The sequence below is a fragment of the Uloborus diversus genome, chromosome 3, assembly GCF_026930045.1.
Source record: "Uloborus diversus isolate 005 chromosome 3, Udiv.v.3.1, whole genome shotgun sequence".
Lineage (NCBI taxonomy): Eukaryota > Metazoa > Arthropoda > Arachnida > Araneae > Uloboridae > Uloborus > Uloborus diversus.
Window position 1 is genome coordinate 161,869,144 of NC_072733.1, and position 25,008 is coordinate 161,894,151.

A 25,008-nucleotide genomic window follows, 5' to 3' on the forward strand; every position below is an offset into this window, starting at 1 on the left:
CAAATTAGAATTTTAAAAAGTGACTGTTTTATTCAATACTAGCCGCCTGCAGCGACCAGCTGGTTCGCCTTCTATTACGCCATTCACCTTTCTATGCAAGCAGCCACCTACGGCGGCTGTTTGTCTAACTTGTCATTTACCATTTTAATTCAAGTTTGCCGCCTTTGGCGGCTGTTTAAATAAATATGGCAGCAGTATTAATCAATCCATCTCTATCTTTTTTTGTGCCATTCACATTTTTACACCAAGATTGACGCCTTCGGCGGCTATCTACCTTTACGATCTATCTCTAATATTTCTTTTCCATCTCTATTTATTTTAACCTCCCAGTTCATCTTTTCCTAATAAAAACAAAGATCACTCAAAAAACCGCTTTTTTTATTTTAAGTAGAGCACAAAAAAAGTTATCTCCAAAATTCCCCGTACTGTGCCAAAAGTAACAAGGTAAAGTAAGTGACAAAGAAAAAAAAAATCTCGCTGTTTTTAGTGACTTAAATGCGCACAACTATGAAATGTAACGTAATATAGGTACAACAAAACGTCCAGCTTGGGGGGGGGGGGGGGAGAATGGAAAAAGAAATAAATGCAATCCCTAAATAAAACAAAAAAAAAAGGAACGAAAAAAAGCAAGCGCTGCCGGAAAAACACGTGGTCATCACGTCATAAAATTAGAAGTAAGCTATATAGTAAAAAAAAAAAAAGATTAACATTGTTTGCGATTAAAATTCCGTCGTTAATACCGAAGCGAAATCCAAGTAGTGACGTCAGAGCCATAGAAGATTGAAGAACGCTTTTTTCGACTGATGCGTGGAAAGACATGATGTGTTCAGCATTAAAAAAATTGTAAAAAAAAAAAACTATTGCGTATTTTTAAGAAATTTTTTCTTCTGAAGAGGGCGAAATGTTTTTACTATTACCAACTTAAATTTTAGAAATGAAGCTTTGATACTTCTCGCAGGAAGATATTAGAAAAATATAAAACCCAGAAAAAAAATGCAAAATAAAGGGTTTTTCAAAAATTTATAAAAAATACAAAAATTGCTCTATTTTCAAAATTTTTTTGTTCATCATATTTAAAATTAAATTTCCGACCCTATAGTACAAAAAATATTTGTGTGGCGAGATTGGTTCGACTAAAAGTGCTAAAAATCACATAAAACATTAAATAACTTTTTTTCTAATTAAAATATCGAAAATCAAAGCCCGAGGTGCACAACTTCAGCAAAAACTACACCTGTATACCAAATTTCATCTTTCTAGTCACGTTTTCCCGGGATGCGCGCCACACACACACACACACACACACAAACATCTTATTTTATTATATGTATAGATTATTAATTTAAATACCCTAATAATTAGTGCTTTTTGACGTGCTATTTATGACAAAATAAGTTTCTAAGAAGTTGCGCTCATAGTTTTGAATTACTGCATAGTGCCTGTCACCAGTGATTATATATATTTGTATATATATAATCAATAGTTAACATTTTTAATGTAAATTGCTAAAATATTGAGCAATTATTTGTTACTGTTGAGTAAAAAGTTTGAAAAGAAAAAAATTGTTCTGAAACAAATTATAACCATTTTAAGCACATGTTATATTATGCACTTTGTCTGTGTGTGTGTGTGCGTGCAAGTCTTTGCAACTGGATTAGAACAGTGGTGCCAAACCTACTGCTCCTGGGCAACATGCTACCCTCAATGCAGACCCTGTAGCCTGTTGTTTTGTTTGTTACATATCAGAAACCTTGATTAGTTACGAATTTGAAGCCAAATATTCGGAAATTGATTCCTGCAAAACAGATACAATTTTTGAAAAAATATCAAGTAATGATAACAATATTTCTTGATTTGTAATTTTCTTTCCTTTTCCATATTTTCCTGTGTTTTTTTTTGTTTTTTTTTTGTGAAATTTAAATCTTTTAAAATTTTATGTGTGTTCTGGCCAGCAAGAGTCATTTTAATATAAGGCACGTACATCCCTCAGGTAAGAAAAGGTTGGGCATCACTGGATTTGAATACTAATCTGAAATACTGCATAAAATTATTCATTAAACTGTTACTTAAGTTAACATTACAACATGGTCAAAGTTGGCAAAGCTACAAAAGAAATCAAAGTGTGTTTTAGTGCTAATTTACTTCTGCATATTGTAACTATTTTACTTTGCAAAACAAATCTAGTCTGAAAACTGTAATTTATTGCGAGTTTTCCTCATACCTACTTTAGTTACATTATGCTTAATTCATTTGCACAAATGAGATATTTTTACGCAGATTTTTGCACTTTATTTTCGGAATTGTCTTTTATTTTTAATCTATTTAAATATAAGGAACCATTACATATCATATTATGAAGTATTAACTTTCTGAAAAGTTTTCGTTTCATTTAAAAAATGTTTCTAGGTTGCGTGTGTACCCACAACGCATACAAATCATTAGTTTTCAAGTTCAAAAAAATATTTTAGACGGTTGATACTTAATATTGTGGTACGTAATGGTTCTTTGTATTTGAATAATACAATTAAAAGCCAATACTTAAAATTCCAGTTATAAAATGCAAATATATGTGTAAAAATGTCATACCTGTGTAAATGAATTGAGCATTTAATGAATTAAGTTTCCCATTTGAACTTCATAGTTGATGTCTCCAGACAAGATATTTGTACCCCAAAGGAAAGCAGTTTCTTATTGTGTTGCAAATTTATTTATTTATACTAATTTCCAACAGCAAAACCCAAAAATTTTCAAGCATTAGGTTTTTGATCTTCCAGATTTCAGTATTTGAAGTATTGTATACACACTCTTCTCAAACTTCAAGCTCATTTTTTGCTAGGAACATCAAGTCTGTCAACTTCTGAATATAAATTTATAACTATGCATTTAAAAAAAATCCATTTTCTTGTTTTGTACAATGATTACTAAGCATTAGAAGGGCTTCTAATGCTCTAAATCTGCCCTCAACTGTTTTTTTGATCCACTGTTATTTACTTCAGGCTCTTCAATGGTAATATTTGACTACTGTATCCCTGCAATTCTTTGATCCATGATTTTTCTAGAATTATCCTGAACCATCCATTTATCCACTTCACAAAATTTGATGCATTTGGGAATTATTAGGGCCATTCAGTGATTTCAATTTTGGGAGCACTTCAAACAACTTTGTTTTAGTGCATAGTACTAGTAGTTTGATTCATTGCGTTTATACTATAACTAAATTAAAAACTCTGTTCAATTCATGTTTTAAAAAAGGTTTTTTTGAAGTATCAAGATGTAGCATGTAATAATCTTTGGTGTAATATTTTAACACCTAGTGGTTTAAAAATTGATTTCAATTTTGTGCTACTATGTTAATATCATTCATTCTACTTGAATGTTTTATCTTCAAACTTTTAAATTTAGGGGATTAAAAATTAGACATACATATGATGTTATTGTACGATCTGAAAAAGTCAAATAAAAGAACTTGAAACTTTTTCTTTGAATGTATGTTCTTTGGGAGTATCAAACTATAAAGTACATTGCTTATGTATTGTTTTCAGAAGTGAGGAATAGTTCTGATACATTTGTGTTTGATTTCTCTCATACTTTGGAAGTTACTTTCTTGATTCTTGCTTATTTTGGTGTATCTTTTAGTGCACTTAATATTTCAAGCAAATATGCATAGGACCAAAATGTCAAGCATGTTTTTTTTTATGATTCATTCATATATATATCTTTATCGCAAATTTTTTGGATGTTTCCTTTCTGTTTCATTGAATTGAAATTTATTATTTTTGCTTTGGCACTTTGTTCAGTTAAACTGTTTGTATTACATTTTATTCAGTTAATTTTTTTTACGGACTTTATTTTGAGTATTTTCAAAAATTCTAATGCAACAACAGTGTTTAAAGTGTCACGAAAATGCAATGCTATCCAAACTTAGTTCGTATGCATGTATGTGTATTTGCAGGATATGTGCATGCTAAATAGTATTAAGCACTATGCATTTGTGGTTGTTAGTTTTTAATTAATTAATTTTTTTGCTTTAAATGTTAAAAAAAATAAATAAATAAAATAGGGATAATTCCATTATCATTTTGGTTTTAGCATGTGATAACTTCTTTCTCTTGTTATCAAAGTATATTTTCCTTTTTATTTTTAAGTTATGTTATACACTATTTACATGCATGTATTACTTTACTATTGGTGTATGGTTTCTTCTTTGACCTATTCTTTCCTTTTTCTCAATTTTTCATGCAGTGGGTGACAATCATCTCTAAGGCAACTCCAGTTAAATTGAGGACATTCAGCTCTTTCATTGACCAAGTACCTTCTTTGGAAACAACTCTACCATCAGATTCCAGAGAAGATATTGAAACTAGAAATCTTTTTTATAAGAAAAATTCACCAAATTCTGTGAAAGAAACTGCAAAGTACTCCTCAATGCATCACTCTCTTTCATCTGACTATGTCAGTCAATCAGAAACTTGCATCTTAAAATATCACGAAAATGAGGTTAAAAATAAATTATCAGATGACAATCTGTCTCAAAATATGTTTGCAAACAAAGTTTTATACAGTTCAAAATGTGATAAAATGGTATCTTTCCCTGAAGCCCTTGAAAATAACATTTTAAACTTAGAAAAAGAAGAATTTTTTGATCTCGGAACAGGAAGAACAATGTCTATACAAGATGCTACTGCAGAAGGATTCATTGATCAGTCTTTTTATCAATGGATGTACACAAAATGTGGATTGTTTTGCCCTGGTTACAAAGATGAGTTATCTGTTATTCAAGCTATGCAAAAAAATGTCTATGATTTTAAAAACAAAGCTCTTCTTAATCCTACAGATGGTAAACCCATTACATTGACTGATGCTTTTCATCTTGGTATCATAAAAAGGTCTGGAATTAGTACGTTAAGTAAAATGAAATTAATAAAAATCAAAGAATTAGCAATTACAGAGGCTATTGAAAAAGGATTTTTAGATCCAAAATCTGGTATATTTTGTGATCCATTGACAGGCATGGCCATGAATTTCACAGATGCTGTGAAAGAAAGCTATATCCACCTAAGCGAAGATTCAAAAGATGAATGTGGACTAACTCTTTCTGAGACTATTGATAAAAATATTATTAATGATCAGTTAGGTCAAATTTTAGATCCAGATTCTGGAAAGAAATGTACCATTGAGGAAGCTGTTTCAAAAGGAATTCTAAAATCCAATGTGAAAGAAATTTTTGATGTGACTGGAACTAAACTTATAACAATACCTGAAGCTTTAGAGACTGGACTGTTAAATGCACAGAATGGAACCTATGTTAATGTTGAAAATTCAGAAGAATATTCTCTTAAAAATGCCAAGGAAATGAATTTAGTTTTTAAACCTCTTACATTGAAAGATGCATTTGATAAAGAATATATTAATGAATATGGGATAAAAAATCCTCTAACTGGAAAACGAGTTTCAATTTTAGAAGCGTTAGCTTGTGGTATATTAGACAGTCAAGTCAAATGTATCATAGATTCAAAGTCCAGTGAACTTATATCTCTGCCTGAGGCCTTAAGAAGAGGAGTCATTTTACCTAAAGGAAAGTATTTTGATTCTGCATTAAATCGAGAGTTAGATATTTCTTGTGCTTTAAATGAAGGCTTTATTACTTCTGTCTGTCAGAGAAGTATTTTTGATATTGAGGGAATAAAAGATGTTGCACAGAATGAGCTCATTGGGTTTAATGATGCTTTGCAAAGAAAGATTATAGATCTAAACAAAGAAATGTTCATTGACAGTGCTTCATTAGAAAATATGCCCTTTAATGAGGCCGTTTCAACTGGTTATATTCAGCATCAATTGTATGATATGCTTTGCAAACCTATAGGAATAAAAGAAAGAGGACAAGAACTTAATCTTCTTGAATGTTGTAAGTTAGATTATATTGATTGTAAATCTGGCCATCTCAAAGATCCAAATAATAAAAAATCCATTTATATTAAAGAAGCTGTTGAAAGAGGTATAATAACTCCTGAAGGTGCTGCTTTACTCAAAGGATTGCTAAATATAACAGTGACAAGTGCAACTGTAACTCGAACTATAACTAGATTTGTTGACAGTCCCAATGAAACAAAAAATGTACTTGATAATACAGTTCCAAAAGGAATATTTAGTGAGGTTACAAAAGTGTTAAATAAATGTGATGAAATGCTCTGTCTAGATGAGGAAGAACAAGATAATTTATTTTCAAAATCAGTTTCGAAAACATCATGGAGCAAAGACAATATGACTGATAATAGGCATAGTGAAACAATCAGTGAAAAACATTTTACTCATCCGAATAGTTCAGAGCATCAAATCTCTAGTAAAGAATGCATCTTAAATGACATTTTTAAATCTTCTGCAAAATCGCCTGCATTTTCTGTCAAAAAATGCTCAGAAAGCAGTTTAAGTAGTGGGAAAATTCCAATAAAATTAAATGAAAAAAATTTAGTCCATACCAGTTCCGGAGAAAAAGTATCTCTTAACCAAAAATGTTTTGATTCTGGTAGTACAGATGTTGCAAGTGAGCGTGTTCAGATTTTGGACTTGCCTTCTGATGGGTGGTTCTTAAATGAAGCAATCGCTAAAGGATTATTTGATGCTGAATCTGGATTGTTTACTGTTCCTGGTACTGATCGTTTAGTCTCTTTTGAAGAAACTATAAAAATGGAAATAATTAATCCAAAATCAGGTATGGTCATTGTACCAAATGTAAAGCAAATGATATCATTTGATAATGCTTTGGAAATGAAAATACTTAATTCAACTGGTCAGTATAACACAAAAACTGGCAAAATTTTGTCCATGAAGGAAGCTATTGGGAAAAAATTGATTATTTTAAGTGACTCAAAAGAATTTCAAACAAATGACGATGTGTCTAGATACTTTGCTTCTGTCCCACCAGAATCGGTAAATCTTAATTCTGAAAAGTCAACAGATTTTGAAACTTCTGATAATGATTTTGTTTTAGAAAATAGCAAAGAAATTTGTTTGTCTACCTCCTCAACTGCCATTAAACATGATTATAATAATGTGGTTAAAAATGTGTCTGTGTCTAAAAGTATCTGTGAATCAACCAAACAACCAGATGAAAAAACAGTTGTGTTAAGGAAAATTTCTCAAAAAATAATTGACCTAAAAACTGCTGTTCAAATAGGACTGACTGATCAGGAAACTGCTGACATCATTTGTAGAATCATTAAAAAGAATGGAAATCTGAACGGTTGTGAGAATTTAAAAAATGCAAGCACTGAAGGAAGAATTCATGACTATCTTAAAGGGTCTTTCATTTCGATTAGAGAAGCTATCGATAATGAAATGATAGATGCAGAAACTGGCAATTTTATAATTCCCATTGGACATCCTTTAAGTTTACCAGAAGCCTTAAAACGTGGTATCTTTAATAAAGAATCAGAAAAATTTATTCATCCTGAAACTGGAGAGAAATTAAATTTAAGAGAAGCAATAAAGTGTGGAATAATAAATCCATATTCCACTTATACTGATCCAATACTTTTTTCTACTCATCCTATTTTAGATGGTATTAATAAAGGTTCAATTAATGATTCAACTGGCAAGATAAAAACAATGACAGGACTAATAACGCTGTCAGATGCTTTAGAGAAAAATTTATTTAAGATGCCAGATTTTAAAGTAAAAGGCATTTCCCCACTTGCTTTCACTTTTCCTACAGCACTACAGTATAATTATATCAATATGGGTGACAAAGAATATGTTAATCCTGTTTTGTGTGAAAAAATGTCTTTACAAAAAGCTTTTGACTCAGGTGAATTAATGATTATACCAGTGCAGCCACAGAGAGAATATTTTCTTTTAGATGATGCTTTGCAGAAAAATCTAATTGATCCAGAGAAATTTACCTTTCAGCACCCAATTTCAGGAAGTTTTATAGATGTCAGGCATGCAATGAACAGTGGCTTACTTATTGTGAAACCTATTAGATTTTCCGCAACGCCTGCCATGCATTTCACTGATACACAAGTATCAAGTTCTGAAAGTTTGTCATCTAAAAACTTCATTTCTAAAAATCAACAGGTGATAAATTCGTTGAAAGAACCTGAATTGGATATTAATTCAATTAATGTTACTGATGGTGTTATTGATCTAAGTAAGTTACAGTTTTATCATAAACCCTCAGAAAAGTGGTATTCCATTCATGAAGCTATCAAACTGCAGCTTCTCAATCCAGTAGAAGACCAAAAAATTCCTTCGGAAAAATATTCTCTCAGTCAAGCAATTTTGAAGTTATATGATAAAAAGTCTGAGATGTTTTTTATGCCTGGCTCCCAAAAGCTTGTCATGCTGGAGCATTTAGTTGACCATAATATTATCGACTTGGATTCTGTCATTTTTGAGGTTCCTGAAGAGCGAATATTAAGTTTAAAGGATGCTATTAAAATGAATGTTATTGATGCAAAGTCCGGAATGTATTATGATAAATTACAAAGCAAGAGAGTAAGTATTATTGATGCAGCTAAATCAGGACTTTTGTTGTTGCTCCAAGTGTCTGATGTTAAAAAGAAGTTGAAAGAGAACTGTGATGAAGGAGTGGTATCGCCTCAGACATTTACTTCAAATGCAGTTTCCTGCCCAAGACCTTCATCTCTGCCTCTGAAAACCCTTGATGGATTGCCGAAAATATCAAGTATCAAAGTTCCTAAATGGAAAGATAATGACTGCAAAAATGCAAGTGATAAGACTAGTAAACTTAAGTTTCCTTTGAATGAGCACACTAAAAAAAATACTGTGTCAAATGAAAAATTAATAGAAAGTTCAAGTAAATCAATGCATGCTGAACTTCCAGATAAGTTTTCCTTTGAAGATCAAGTGGAAAATGGAAACTCTGAATTTGAAAGTAAAAACTTAGATGATATTTCAATCCATTCTCAACCAATTTTTGACACTGGGTTTATAAGTGACAAAAACTTACCTTGTACACTTCAAGGTACTAATTCAAACCAACAAGCTGTGAATCAAGATGGCATTTCAAACTTTTCCCAATTGCACTCTAAGAGTGATGCAGACAGTAATATAGCTACTACATCAACAGTTGCTGATTGTAATACTGACATATTATATATTTCTAATTCTGAAATTGAATGTAATCTAAAAGAAGAGTCTCAGCTTCCACAACTACAGTATTTGCCTAAGGTAGAACCAAAACATTCTGGAAGAGATTCTACTAATGTTATTGATTCTTTCTCATATCCAAATCATTCTTCTTCTACATCTTCAGATGTTTCAAACAAAGAGCAGCAATTTGAAAAAGAATCTTTTTCAGAGCATTCAGATTTGGAGAAATCACATCATTCAGTTTCAAACAAAACTGCTTTTCCTGACAGACTTAAATCTCCAAAAAAAGATCACATTTCTTCACCTAATAAAAAACTTGGCCCTTCTGCAGAAGGATCACTCTGTTCATCAAAGATTCTACCACCTTTTCGGCCAGAATCTCCTAAAAAGTCTCCTGTTAAAAATTCCGTAATATCTAAAGGATCTCCCACAAAAAGTTCTCCTTCAAAATCTGAGACAACAGCATCAACTTTGCCTCACTCCGAGTCTTCTAAGATACCAAGCTCTCCTACAAGGAAATGTGACTCACCAATTAATGAATTGGAACCAGTTTTATTAAAATCAAGCTTGCATTCAAAAGAAATAGATATTAGTAGCTTAACCCAGCAGTATAAAGACCCTGAACTGACTGTCACAAAAGATATTAGAAAATCTAAACCACGTAACAAATTTGAGAGTGCTTCAAAAACAGAAAGTGCAACTGAGAACCTGCCACAATTGGGAACAGATACAAATGTAAAAGAAGTTGTTAAAATGCAGGTAAACACAGAATTTGAGATCAATGAGTTTAAAGAATTTGATTCTGCTGAAGGTATCCCTATTTCAGTTTTAAATGAACAATCGCAATCTCCTGATAAAAATATGGTGTTGCAGACAGAAAACATGCCTATTGATAACAGAAATAATGCTCAAAAACACCAAGTTGCTACTGTAAAAAGGGATTCTTCACCAAAAAAATCATATTTCTCAAAAACAAATGTTGCTGAAAAAGAATTTTCGACGTCTCCTAATAAAGAAGAAAAAGTTGCTCATTCTCAAAATTCAGTTACTGATAAAAAAAATAAATTTAACTCGAATAAAAGTGATGATGATTCTATTTTTGCTACTGAATTGAGAATTTCAGAAGAAAAAATTATATCTGATTCAAAAGTGTTTGTATCAGATGATTCAAAATCAGTTGAAGATCAAAAGAATTTATTATATCAGACAAATGACTCAGATTTACAAAACAGTATCGAGTTTTCAAAAGACTCAGTATCAGAACAGAAGGTTGATACAGAAGAACCTTGTGTAGTACCCTCACAAAAAGCATCAGTTAAGAAAGTTGAAAAGCTTGCAAAAAATGTACCACATCATGAAAGTTTTGAAAGGTCAACTTCTTCAAAATCTTCTGTGAGTAAAAGTTTATCTGAAAAGGAAATTACCTCTTTCAAAACAGTAGCATCCAGCAAACAAAAATCATTTGATGAAAAAGAGGCTAAATCTTTACAAGTTAATAAAGATACATATTCAGATAAGAAAGTTGATGCTTCATCATTTGATGTGAAATTCAAACAAAATAAGCAGAAAACATCTTCAAGTAAATCTGGTGTTGTAAAACCTGCAACAAATGAGCCATTCTATGAGAAAAAAACTGAAGTAGTTGCAAAAGCATATTTGGTATCTGATCAGGAAACAAAAAACATTGAAGTGAAGATGCCTACCAGCCGGGGTAAGAACAATATCTCCAGTAGAAATAAACAGAATATCCACAGTGAAAACATGAGTAGTAAAACTGTTATCACTAAGGTTAAGAAGGAAAATGATAATATAACAAAGAATCATCTTAGTGAAAATTTAAGTTCATCAGAATGTAAATTTCAAGCAGAAACAGAATCAAATCAACAAACTGAATGTTCTAACCTGAAAGATAGTGATTTAACTCTGAAAAAAGAGGGAATGGAAGTAACCAGCAGTAGCACTTTTGAACCTGCTGTAGTAGAGAAAAACAAATCTGTAATTCAAAGAGAATCTCATGTGAAATCAACAATAGCATCATTGGATGCTTCTTCTAAGAAAGATACACCAAAAGAGTTAATTTCCTCTAAAACAATCAGTGAAAACAAGAAACGCTCTAAAACTACTGAGGCAGAGAATTTTGTTCAGCAGAAAGATAAAAAATCTTTTTATTCGCAAAGAAAGATACCTGTTAAAGAAAAGAGTCCCGAATATGAAGCACAAAAATCTGTCTCTGAATTGTTAAAAAATTCAGATGCATTGTTTGACTCTAAGACGAAAACCCCAAGCTCTCCAGTTAAAAATTCTGGCATTTCTAATGTGGAACAGAACATGTCTGAGAAACAAACTTTTCCTACTAAAGAACATAAATCAGCTATTAATAAGCAGACTGCTCAGCATAAAAATAAATTGTATGATAAAACAGTTCCATCAAATAAAGAAAGGAAATCCTCAGTAGAAAAACCGTATTCACCTAAGTCTAAAGAAGTATTAAAAGAAAATAAAACATTCGCCAAATGTAGTACTGTGAAAGAAGTTGGTAGAAATAATAAAGGAAGTGCATCCAAATTTTCTCCTACTTTACAAATTGATGATGGCAAATTGCCACCAGTTGGAAGTGACAAACAAGTATCCAGCAAAGAAATAGTTGTAGAAAAAGTGTTGTTAGACAATGTTACTGTGCAAGACACTTTACTTGGTGATAATAAAGATGTCCTCAGAATGAAACATAGGGATCTTCGTCCAAATATGTTCCAGAAAGATGGTTCTGATAAATTCATTCATGAGCATATTGAGTTTCGAAGTGATGCTACAGAAAGAGGTTTATTTAATTTAGACCCTCAATCACAAAAAGGGGTTAGTGACCAATTGAAATCAGACTTTTCTGGATTCTCCGTGACAGAATCAAAACAGTTGAAAAATGATCATTCCCATGGACCACACAAAAGTGAAATAGTAACTTCAGAATCACTTAATGGTTCTCAACCTCAGGATATTTACAAAAGCACAATGTCAGTCAGAGAAAGTTGCACTAGAGTTATAGAAAAGTTTGAATTTTCAAGTTTTCCTTCTACACTATCTCTTGAAGATGCAGTTGCTTCTGGTGCCATTGATGCTGATTCATGTTCTGTTGTGATTAGTGAGAAAAAAATTCCTTTACAAAAAGCAATTGATGATAACTTAGTTCGCTGTTATTCTACTATAGAAATTACCAGCAAGAACGAAATTCATTTGCCTGATGAAGGAGAAAGGAAATCCTTCTTGGAACGTACTGCTGTAAGTATAAATGTTCAAAGCACTCTTTTCTTTCTTAGCACCATTTGCCATCTTAAAGCACATTGTAATACTACATGACAGATGCTTGAATTGCTTTGTGATCTTGTGTAAGTAATTTTTTTCATCAATTCTTAGTTCGAAATTGGTAATATAAAATTTCCTCTAAATATAATTTACTAATTTTTTGAGGGGTAAAAAAATTACTGATGATGTAGCAGTAAAATATTTGGCATCAATAAAGTACGTCAATACTACAGTAGAAGACCGTCATAATACATACTTTGGAACCAGAGATTTTGTGCTATGTAGGTTGTATAGATCATTTCACAAATTTAGAAAATGCTATTCAGAATATATCAATGTATTTAATATAAGAGTTAAGTTTTTAGTACTACTAATATTAAAGGAATTAAAGCTAAATTTGCCAATTTGATGTATACATTATCCAGTGGCGTTCCTAGCATGGGTGACACCTGGGGTGGTAATTTATGGTGTAAACATATGGCTCAAACATAGGGAAAGATAATGGGTTGAAGCGGGTATTTTTGCTTATGCTTCGGTCGTAAAATAAACCTTTAACTCTTTAAACATATAACGCTAGTCGACACAATAACTAAAGAACAAGGAATCCAAAATTTTATTTTTCAACAAAACAATTATTTTCGCAGTCGCCACGTACGCAAAACTGTGTTGCCAATCCTACATAATAATGTATCATCCCTGTACAGAGAGTAAAAATAAAATGGAGAGGAAACATAGAGAACGCTACAGGGTTGTAAGTCTTTGGGTTAACAGGAAGTCACTTCTAAGTCTTAAGTATTGGCTATATGAACCTAATTCTGAGTATAAAATTCACTCCATGATGGGGGAAGATGGGGGGGGGGTTACCCTGGGAATGTTTTCAAATTAGTAGTCTTAAAAATGCATATTAGGTGAACTGTGATAATGTGTGGAGCAAAAGAGGTTCAGGAGAGCTCCCACGTTCATTTTTCAAAATTGAAACATTAAAAACGCAAATGTTATCTCTAAGTATGTCAGGGAGAAGAAGGTGCGGGTGAAGTCCCCAGGAAATTTTTAAAAATTGTAGACAGACTTCAGTGATTTTATGGGTAGGAGAGTTTCAAAGGACCATCCCAGGTCTGTCCTCTTAATGACCATTTCTTTTTATATGGATATGCCTCAAATTACCCAAGCTAAAAAAAATCACAAACCACAGTATGATAGGTGCGAATTTTGTCCATCTGTAGAAACAAGAAACTCAAAGAGTAGTGAATAATAATCCGTGATTGTGAAAAACATAATTTTAATTCAAGGCTTCAAAATTCAAATGAATGCCTTTTTTTTTGTGCTGATGTGTGATGAGCTTTTAAACTATTGCTAGAACAAATTTAATTTGAATTATATTGAGATTTCAGTGTTAAAATTGTTTCAGAAAACTCTTAAATTCACTTTGGGTGTCACTCTCGAAAGTGCACTCTAACCCCCCCCCCCATAGTGATGCTATTGCTTTTGATAGATTAAATGTAATTTTAAAATACATCAGAATTTCAGTGTCATATTTTTTAGAAACTCTGAAATTCATTTTGGGTATCACTCCCCCACTCCAGAAGAATGTCAGGCAGTGCAACTGCCACCCATCTCCCCGTAGTGAAGTTTCTCTGTTTGATAGATTAAAAACAATTTAAAATGTTGGGGAAAATTTTCAGAACTAAAGTATTTATATTTTTCATAAATTCTTAAATACAATTTGTTAGCACCCTCCTCCCCCCAAGATGCTGACTCCCAGCACAAGTGCCCCCCCCCCCTGTCCTTATGGTGTTGCAATTGTGTTTAACAGAGTAAACATAATTTAAAATATTGGGGAAATTTTTTTTGAGTTGATTGCATTTCTGCTTTGGGTGACAGCCCCCAGATGGTTGGCTCCAGGAGCGGAATGCTCTCCCCTCCCCCTAGTGACGGCACTTCATTTTTGTTCATAAGTAAGTATGTTTCATAATTAAAAGAAAGTGCATAATAATGCACTGTAGCTAGCCTCATGGGTTGAATAACAACTGCTGCAGTTTCAAGAATAATCTGGTACTTTTTTACTGCGAATACTAATTATCATTTAATGGTTTTGAATTTTGACCAGAAGATGAAAAACAGTTCCAAAATTGAATTTGAAAAAGAATTTTTATGTTTGGAGGCAAAATAAAATAATTTTTAAACTAAAAAACTTATTGTTTACTTCAGAAAATTTATGCATTTTACAGAGAATAGATTGACATTATAAAAATATTCTACTGTATTTTAAAATTCGTTAGGCACCCTTGTGGCTTAAAATGCATCTTTAGTATGTTTTAAAATTTATTTTACTTGCACATTGGGCATTTAGACATTCTTATCACATCAAATAACATGCTAATTTAATTACGGTGTCATATATTTACATTATGTGTTATTCATTACAGTCAGTTAGAAAGCAAGTTGTAGTTAACAAAAATAATCCCTTTTCAATTATTCTTGAATTCAAAAAATGTGTTATTACTGAAGAAGAAATAACTTGCTGATAAGAAGAAATTGATAAATGCGTATAGAATATTAATAACAACCAAAAATTACAATTGCAGTATCTCTTGTTATCTGTCTAAATTATGTCCCATAATACAGTGTCAAATATCAGATACACATTCAGTACTATAGTACTTCTGAGGACCATTAATTAATCAACACCTAAGCACACAACCTATTGCACCATTGTTACCTAGCAATATGTGTAAGTCAAGATATTTACAGTGTGCATACCCATACCTCTGTGTGGCATCTGATTGAAAATCATTTTCTGTCGCTTTGCTATTAGGTGTGTTATCTCAAACAGCTCTCTGCTGTTGTCTCCATTTAAAGGCACACTATGCTTGACAGTAGAGATGCAGCATTGATAACAAAACATCAGTGTTTTAAAACATTGATGTAGCAAATCAAACCATCAATGATATTGATACTCTAAGGAAAAAAATATCTATATTTTGAAACATTTTGATTTCTCAAATATATATTGATTCACAGTAAATTCTTCCAATTACAGTGGAACCTCTCAATAAGGGACTCTAAACGGACCAGACATTTTGTCCCTTAAATAGAGGTGTCCCTTATTTGGAGGTGGATGAATTGATGCATGCCATATACTTAGTAGTATAATATCAGAATAAAAATTAACTATTAATAATTAAGATTAAATACTGAAAGGTTTCATATATGCTAAATAACATTCAGAATTATTCAAATTTCTAAGTTTATATTATTTTATTAATTAAAATTTAATCAAAAATTTTGTAATGGCTAAGTTTTGTAGCCTACAGAAATAATTTTGAAGTAGTTCATTACATGTATTTGCTTTATATTATGTAATTTACATTGTAATACTATGTGAATTACAATTGATATTCAAATTTTAAGTTTTATATATAAAGCAAATTAATTGCTGTGCACTCTCTGTCGGCCTTGAACCTACTTGAATAAATTGTTGAGAGCAAGTTTTTTTACAATACATTACTATTTCCTTCACATATCGTTTATTTGGAAGAAGAGTGCCACAATATGAACAAATGAAATTTTACAGGAGAAGTGTTTGAATTTGAACTTTTCAGGCAATTTGCATTAAGAAAAGTAAGTTTGTTGTACTCTCCAGTGGTTAATATTTGAACAAAAAATCTGTCATTATTTTCCGAAAAAGATAACGTCCTTTGAAGGCCTTTAAGCCGAAAAATTAAAATTGTGTATTGTGGCACTCTTCTTCCAAAGGAGCGATATTTTTAAAGTCGAAACTTCCCTCAATTAATTTTTAGAGGAAAAGTGAAGCTTGAGTGCCAGTAAATTCACTATTTCTTTTGTGCTAATACATTTTTTTAAAAAATTAATTATTTATTTTTATGCTTTGTGACTGTCCCTTAAACAAAGTGTCCCTTAGTTAGAGTTAAATACATGGCAGTACCTATTTAAAGGGACTGGGACCAGAAAAAATGTCCCTTAAATAGACGTGTCCCTTCTTCGGAGGTGTCCCCTAATGGAGGTTCTACTGTACTTTAATTGGAGAAGTGAATTCACAGCTTGTATTTATTAATTTATAATTAAGGTTTTAAGATTAAGTTGTCATAGCATAATCAATAGTAATGACAATGGTAGTATCAATAATTGTTAAAAATTAAATATTTTTACTGCTACATACATTTACTGATGCATACTTTTAAAGCATGAAACATCACTAAAAACAGCGCCGGATTTAGGGGAGGGCAGGCGGGGCTACTGCCCCGGGGCCTCCACAACAAAGGGGCCCCCACAATAAAATTTTTACAAAGTATCCTAACTTTCACGGGTCGAAAATATCGGATATATACATACATATCAAAATATTCGGATATATATCAAAATATCCGATATTTTTGAAAATATGATGATCTTTTCAAACCCTGATTAGGGGCCTCCACTCCTTTGTTGCCCCGGGGCCTCCACACTTCCAAATTCGGCCCAGACTAAAAATTAATGGGAAACATTTTATAACATCTTTTAATTTTGCTTCTGAATAGTATGAAAACAATATAAAAATGAGAAATGCAAATTAGAGCAATTTGATAATATTTGCACTAGATAGTGCAAAAGGAAAAAATTATATTGATCAATATGCGCTGTACAACAATGTGAAAAAAAAACTGCTAGAAAATATTTAAAAAAAACCATAAAATTTTTGAGTGATGAATACAGGTTCTTCTTACGTTATGTAGCAATGTTATGCAAGAAAAAGCTGTATCGGTTTCTAGAAAATTTTATGAAACCCTAATTTCCTAGAGATCTTCTAGCGGTACTGCTGTTTTTTTTTTTTTTTTTTTATGTACCATAGTGGGTTAAAAAAGATTATGAAGAATTATTGTGCAAAATGTATTTAAAACATGAAATATGTTATTATAAAATATTTGCAGTGAGTTAAACTACCTTGCATGGCACATATTTAAAATTAAACTTATGAATTATGTATTTAAGTTAGTGCAGTTGTATTATCAAATCTTAAATTAAAAGCCTCTTGTATTTAAACTAAAGGGAGATGATCAATCTAGAAACTTGAACCTGTGTTTATTTGACTTTCTTTACTACAAAATACATTATAACATACTTGTATGAATAGGTAAAACAACTTTCATGGTCTACATTCAAAAGTTGAAGTAATGTTCGTTTCATTGAAGACAAGCAGAACTCTTTGTTACATTTGATTAATTATTGACAGTATTTTTTTTTTAATATTTGTGTCATTGTTGAATTTATTGCCTTTTATATGCAATGCATTAGCATTCCGTTTTTGATTTAAAATGTGTGTAAGAATGGAAAGTTGCATGTTTTCTAAATATGTATTTGTTCCCCTTTTGTTAATTACTCAGATTTTTGGCAGCAGCATAAGAGTGTAGTTTATTTCCTTTACATGAATTCTTTTATTATTAGTTCAGTTTCAGGATACTTTAAAATTAGTTTTGCATAGTTTTTAGTGAGCATTTCTGTTTATAAGTACTAAAAGATGTTTCTTAGATGTACGATTCATTTCATGCAATTTAAAGTAAGCTAAGAACTTCACAATATACAAAACTTCACAATATATTGAAGTTCATTTTAAAGGCATAAAATGCATTTTCTAATTAAAACTTCATTTATTATTTTAGGCAGTTGTTGAACAAAATTACAAAGTTTGTGAAGAGAATGCTAACAAATTAACGTCATGGATGAAAAATATTGAACTCAAATTAGCAGAGGTTGGCAGCATAAAAGAACAGTTGCCAGCTTTACATTATCAAATGAACACTGTTAAAGTAAGCTCATTGTTTTTCTAAGGTAACTAAGAATTTTTAAGCAGAATACTAGGTCTTAATATCCTTCTGAATCTGAAGCTTGGAATGTTTTTTTAATGGAATAAAATTCAATATTGTTCCAATAAGCCCAACTTAAATATATGTAAGCACTTGGAAAAAAATTTTACACTTTAGGGAGTAATTTTTATTAGGATTTTGTATCTAATCACAATACATAGTTTTGAAATGTCTTAAAGGCCACACAAATTTAAAGTGTTTTTGACTACATTTATATTCTTTATTACAAGTTAAAATCTCATTTTTAGAAACATCCTCCACATATATATATAAAGATATGAATTGGTGTCAGAATACTGTTTTGGGGTACTGCTTTTCTGAAAAAATACATATCCCTTTCACATAAATTTGGTTGTGACTCAGGACTCCATTACTTCTCATTGGCATTCGTGTACTAGAAAGTTTTGGAATTCATCTCATCATATATAATATAGATATATCATTTAATATAGAGAATAATACGGGTGAGAGATACCCTTGATCCCAAAATCTAGACAATTATACAAATCCAGGCTAAGGAATGAGATAAATACAGTGTTACCAAATATTGCATTGGACTTCCTTTTACTGCAATACATGCTGCAACACGTTCCAGCATTGAGCTTATGAAATTTCGGATGCTGTCCTGAGGCAGATTGACCTACGAATTTTGAACAACCACTTCTAAATCCTGCACAGAGTAGGAGGGCAGCATTTGGCATTTCAGCTGATCCTATACATGCTCTATAGGGGCTAGTCGGGGTAGTGAGCTGGCCATGGAAGAGTCTCAAAAGGACGTAAGAAGTCTTGAGCAAATCCAACTGTATGCGGACGAGCAATATATTGCTAAGGATGGCCTATTAAGAGTCCATGTACCACAACTAGAGTGGACCATCTATTAGAACTCAAAACTTGCTGTCGCTAGTCGCCAAATATGACCAATTTTCACGTTTTGGCCACCATTATTTTCATTGAGTTTGCCAATGTACCATTCACTAATGCTAAGCCCCTTGCCCAACCTATAATTTTGACATATAAGGCAGTGAGAAGCAAAGAGATGTAAGTAGCAAAATTAAAAATTTAGAGATAACCAGTACACATGGCAGGTGAACCTCTCCTCTGTCTTGGGGCAAGAGATGGCACTAGTAGCCCTGGCTTTACACTAAACCTCGTTCACCTCTAGTGCACTAAAAACTTGGCTATTGGATAGGGGAGAACTTACCACTGTTTTAATTTGTGTTAGTCCAAATTTTTGACACATTTCGAAACCCGATTGCATCAGTATCTTTTCTCTCTTCCATCTCTTTTCTATCCAAAACAAACTTTGTAAATAGACTTTATAGTATGTAAAGCATAAGAAAACTCTCAGTGTTTTTGTTGAATTAAAATAATTTTTATATTTTAGATTCTAAAAGAAGAACTTGAAAATCAACAATCTTTGATTACAAACTGCCTGGATCAGATGCGACAACTAGCTCAGCGTGGTTTAGAAGTGTTAAGTAAAGAGGAAATCAATAACCTTCAAAAATATCTGATTTCACTGAAAAAGCAATATGATTCTGTGCTGTATGAATGTGAACGTCTATTAAGACGTTTAACTGCTGCCTATGAAGAGCTTCAAAAATTTAGAGTATGCAGTCAGCTTTTTTGCTTTTACTATTTTAAGTACAGCTTTTAGTAACAATGTTCAAACTAGATTAATTGTTACATCTTAAGAAATAATGAGTGTTTTAGAACTTATTTCCATTTAGTCTTTTACACATTTCTAAGTGCCGAGCCCTCCTATTATCCCTCTTTTTCTGAATAACAACCAAGAACTATAAATTTCCAAGTACTTCATCCTGCCAAATCAATGCAGTATGGGACACCAATTTCAGAATCCTGAAATCCATAACTTTTTCCTATAAATATTCAAATGTTATTATTTATTTTTTTTCAGTTGTTTAGTTTGAAATTGTTAACGTTCATCAATTACTTGTTGAAAACACTACTTTCTGTTCAGATTTTTTAAAAATATTTGTATGCGTTTTGCTGTAATAGTACAGCAATCTTTAAAAATCCACTTTCTGTTAACGATAATTCTTTTTTTCTTGTCATAAGTATGCAATACGAAACCTATTGCGCAAAAGTTCAAAATTATTTTTATTAAAAGCATGATTTTTTATTATATCGCTCAGCACTTTGCATAATAATAAAAAAAGCAACATCCGCCAACTATATGCTGATGCAAATTTTTAGTGACCTTTTGTTTTAGCTTAATGAAGTACACTTTCATGCAGATTGATCAAAAAATGAAAGAAATTTAGCATGTACATTTGCGAAACCATGAAAGACGTGAGAAATACCGCATGACAAGAGAGTTTTCACTATATTTGGAGTCGGAATCCAAAATCTGGAAAATACTGAAGTCCGGAAAGGTCACGGTCCCCAGTATTCTGGATTTGGAGTCTCATACTGTGTTCTGTTGTTTGTTATATTCTTTACATTTCTTCCAAAAGCCTTTTTTGTCACTATTTTCCTTATTGACAGGTAACAAAACCAATTTCTTTTTCTTTTTTTTTTTTTTTTTGCTTGCATAAGATACTTTTTGCTCTTAAGTAATGACCTTTGTTTATAACTTTTATTAATTATGCCCTTTTTTTAAGAGAAAAAAAGAAAGAAAGTGTGAGAAAAAAGTTTAAAAATTTTTAAAATTTCTCTTTAAGGAATTCCATGTTTTTTTTCTTTTTTTTGGGGGGGGGGGGGAGACACATGATTTAAACCACTTAGTGTAAACCATGCTAACCATACTGTAGTGTTTATAAATAAATGCCTTTTATTTCATGAAATTTTGTTTGTAACTAAATTCAGCCAAAATATTCTGTGATTGATAAAAAATATTCTGGTTCATTTTAGAGTGAACTAAGCACTTTTAAAGAATGGCTGAAACATGCACAGCAAGAATTCAAAGCAAAGGAATCCTTGTTAAGCATATTGTCTGATCTGGAAAAAAATTCTGAAATATTTAAGGTTTGTATTACTTTTTTCTGTCTTTTGAAACAAATGGAAGCATAAAAATAGTTTGATTTTTATGAGTATACCTATGCAATTCACACACTTTTAAGAAATAATCATTTTAAGTTAGCTGCCTCTGTTTTATTACTTTTTTCCTTTTTTTTTCTTCTAAAAATAGGCTTCCTATTAAACCAACATTCTTATTACTTGGACAGGGCTGCCACTGGCAACTAAAAAAGCGACTAGAACTACTATTTAAATGCCAAGGCAACTATGTCATCTTTTTAAGCAAAAATGTGGGTAAAAACAACAATTTAACATTCAATTGTAAAAAAACGGAGTCTATTTTTGAAAAAAAAAAAAAAAGAAACACATGACTAAAATATGCATAAACTCCTTTTTTTCTGAAAAAAAAATAGAAGAAAAAAAGATTAAAAATTTAAAACTCTCCAAAAGGATCAGAAATGTTTTACTGCTTTTTTTTTTTTTTTTTTGGTAAATGTGCATTTTAAAAAAGAGTGAATTTAATTTTCTAGCCTTATTACATCCTGAAAATGAACGCTTTATTCCACATGAGCATATCGCAAATGGGGCATTTCTGTCATATTTTATGTTGCCAGTCACTTACTATTGCTACCGTTTTTTTATTAGCAGTCAAACTGTGAAATAATAACAGAATCTGTCAACACTTATTTCTTTAGGGTTCAGTTAAAAAGATTGAATTAAAGTATGGAAGCGTTCCCCCCCCCCCAGCGCTGTTTAAGGATAGTTAGGGGAATTCACCCTGCATTCAACTCTCTGGTTTGACTGATCCTGCTTACATACCACACAGCCAAGATATGTCAAGTTAATTGAATTATCATTACGTTATTATGACATATTTGCCTTTTTTTTTTTTAAAAAGTGACTATTTTAGAAACTATTGTCTTCATCTAGCCACTATTTTGGAGACTATTTTTCATATTACAGGCTTCTAAAGCAACTATTTTCAGTGGCAGTCCTGCTTGCACATTTAAACAAATTTTTATAGAGCTTACATATTAAGAATGTTATAACTTCTTTTACATTCAGAGTGGTAGTGGCTGCATCAGTAATTTCGCCAAAATTTCATGTATCAAACTACACTGTCTAAATATATAAATTCAAATTAAAAAAAACTACGAGCAGCAACAGCCTCTGATGCCAACTAAACGATATCCAATGGCAATCAATTACCTTCCGTCTCAAGATTACTACCCACACAACTTTTTTAGCAAGCTCTTCCAAGCATTGAAATGCTAAGTGCTTTCTCATGCACAGCAGTATCTCCTTAAACCTTTTTAACCGACTTCATAAAAGGAGGTTTAGAACTCGTCTGCGGCTTTTTATGTCTGTTCTCTGATTACTCCAAGACTGATTTCTGAAGTTTGATCAGTAATCTAGTTTTACTATTTCTTGTTGCTGCCAGTTTAATTTGAAATTAGGGTTTTACTAATTAGGAGGCTTCAAAAAAAGGAGGAGGTTTTGAACTCGTCTGATTTGTTTTTTCTTTGTACAATGTTCCATAAATTCTTAAAGGTACCTGTACCAATCAGGAAAATTCTTTTCTTGTTTGAAATGGTATACTTCCCCAGCAGTCTAAAAGGTTTAATAGACTACTACTTAATGTAACTGACTAAATTTAGTTTTAAAAACTAATTTCGTGTTTAGTCTAATTAGTGTTTAGCTTAGTATTCAATGGGTAGTCAGTTTAGATAGGTATTTGGTTATAGCATCAACTTCAAAAGGTGAATAAAAATTAAGAAATGGTATATAATTAGTTAGGTATTAAATAAGTTTACCATACAGTAATTAAAATCAGTGTTTATTTTATAACTGGGTGTTTAGTTTAGTTGAGTTTTGTATTGGAATTGTAAAATAAATTTCATTTCTAGGTTTGGGTAGGAAATATTATGTAAGAGTAATCAGCTATTGTTTGCTTTTTAGTTCCTAGGTTTTTGAAGGCATTTTTTTAATGAATTTAAAAGTAATTTATTCACTGCTTATGTTTTTAGTCAGCATCTTTTTAAATTTTTGCTTATCTTTTATCCTTTAAAACTAAATTATTCTTAACTTCTTCCTTATATAATATTTCTGAGTTTTTTGAGATATTCCCTTCAAATAATATGTTTAACATTTATGTGTAAGTGTTAAAACATACTGTTAAATAAGTGTCTCTCTGCTCCACATCCATCCTTTTATCCAGAATGTCTACCAACCTAGAAAACCTGAAAAAGTTGAAGAAATTTTTAATTCCTGAGAAAAATTACGGAAATTCTTAATTCCCGATGAAAGAATATAATTTATTGCAAGATTTAAAATTACACTGTCTGGAAAAGTAATTTTTTTAAAAACTTTAGTAAGACAGGACTAAAATTGTAGTTCACTCTTTTTAACCATTTTTAATTCTTTGTGTCTCTAGGAGAAAAGAAAAAAAAACCTTAAGGACCAAAAAATCCAATAGAATCAACCAACTTCAACATTGCTTTGCTTTCTTTTCCTGATGCTAATGTAGAATCTCAGTAGTTAACCCAGTAGTAATTCTTATTTAAATACAATTGTCCCTAGTTCTTTGTTGGTCTCCTGTAGCTTCTATAGGTAGGGCTTCAGGTTTAGTTTTCTACTTTACTATAAACCAGATCTGAGTTTCATAAGTTCCCCATAATAATGGGAGGAAGGTCTGTAGAAAAGGCAGGGAAAATCTGGAAAGGTTCGGGAAATTGAAGGCTGGTCTGGAACAAACACCCTGTTTTAGTTTATAACCATCTGATTGTCATGGGCTGTTTCATGACTTGAGTATAAAGCTAGGTTTCTCATACTAGGGAAAATATACTGGTAGTTTAAATGTGTAGTTTTAGTAACCAGTTTTACTAGATCTTTTAAATCCTACCAGTTTAGTTTGACTGTTTTGTATCAATGTATCATTGAAAATATATGCAAAGAAATTTAGGCAAAATACCAAGTTTAAAAACTCTAGAAAACACATTTTTCAGAAAATAAAATACCATAATTGTGTTGCCATTTTTGAAGGACATAATTATTGCCAAAATGAAGAACATTTACAAACACAAACCAAAGTTTAAAAATTTACATAGTATGTTGTTAAATTTTGTAATACTCCTAACCATTTACAAATTATTTGTGCTTACTTAATTTACTTCCTCCCTCTTTTCTTGAATTAGTTGTCAATGCATGTTTATGTTAAATTGTGTGTACTTATTTTGCATGTTTACAAAGAACTATCCTTAACTCTTGCGCTTTTCACCTGGTAAGGAATAAGTTCAAAGTTCTACTTGTGCAATGTGATCTATCCCCACCCCCTTCTTTTACGGAATGTTCTTTTCACAATTTTAAAGTACTGCGCTGTAATGTCTGTGAAACTACAAATACTAAATGTCTCAAAAATATTGCAACAAACTTTTGGAGGAGATAGATTATGTCTAAAGGAATAAAAATTGCACAGGAGCCATTACCAAAAATGGGAGGGGAATGTGGTAACATAGGTAGTTCTGAAAAAGCTTATGTAAAACAAGGTTCTGTTCTGAGAGTGATTTAACACTCACTAGATTAGTGTGTGATTTGTACCAAGTCAAGTTGAAAATATTAGTCATATGTTAAGATAAATGTTTAAATAAGCTATGATGATTATGTGGAGAAGTATTGATAAAGATGTGGCCTCTTAACTCCCATTTGTTTTTCTATCTGTTGTTAAAAATGTTAAAATGTTTTTTTCATAACCTTTTTTTTC

At 31.5% G+C, this 25,008-nt stretch overlaps 1 protein-coding gene across 1 annotated transcript in view; it reads left to right on the forward strand.

Annotated features, from left to right (window-relative positions):
• LOC129219021 (microtubule-actin cross-linking factor 1, isoforms 1/2/3/4/5-like) overlaps positions 1-25,008 on the forward strand; it is a 271,646-nt gene that overhangs the window by 92,398 nt on the left and 154,240 nt on the right. The window contains 5 exon segments of the mRNA XM_054853341.1: positions 4,243-10,112; positions 10,194-12,384; positions 18,066-18,212; positions 19,654-19,878; positions 21,144-21,257. Of these exon segments, the coding sequence (XP_054709316.1) occupies positions 4,243-10,112; positions 10,194-12,384; positions 18,066-18,212; positions 19,654-19,878; positions 21,144-21,257 (8,547 nt within the window).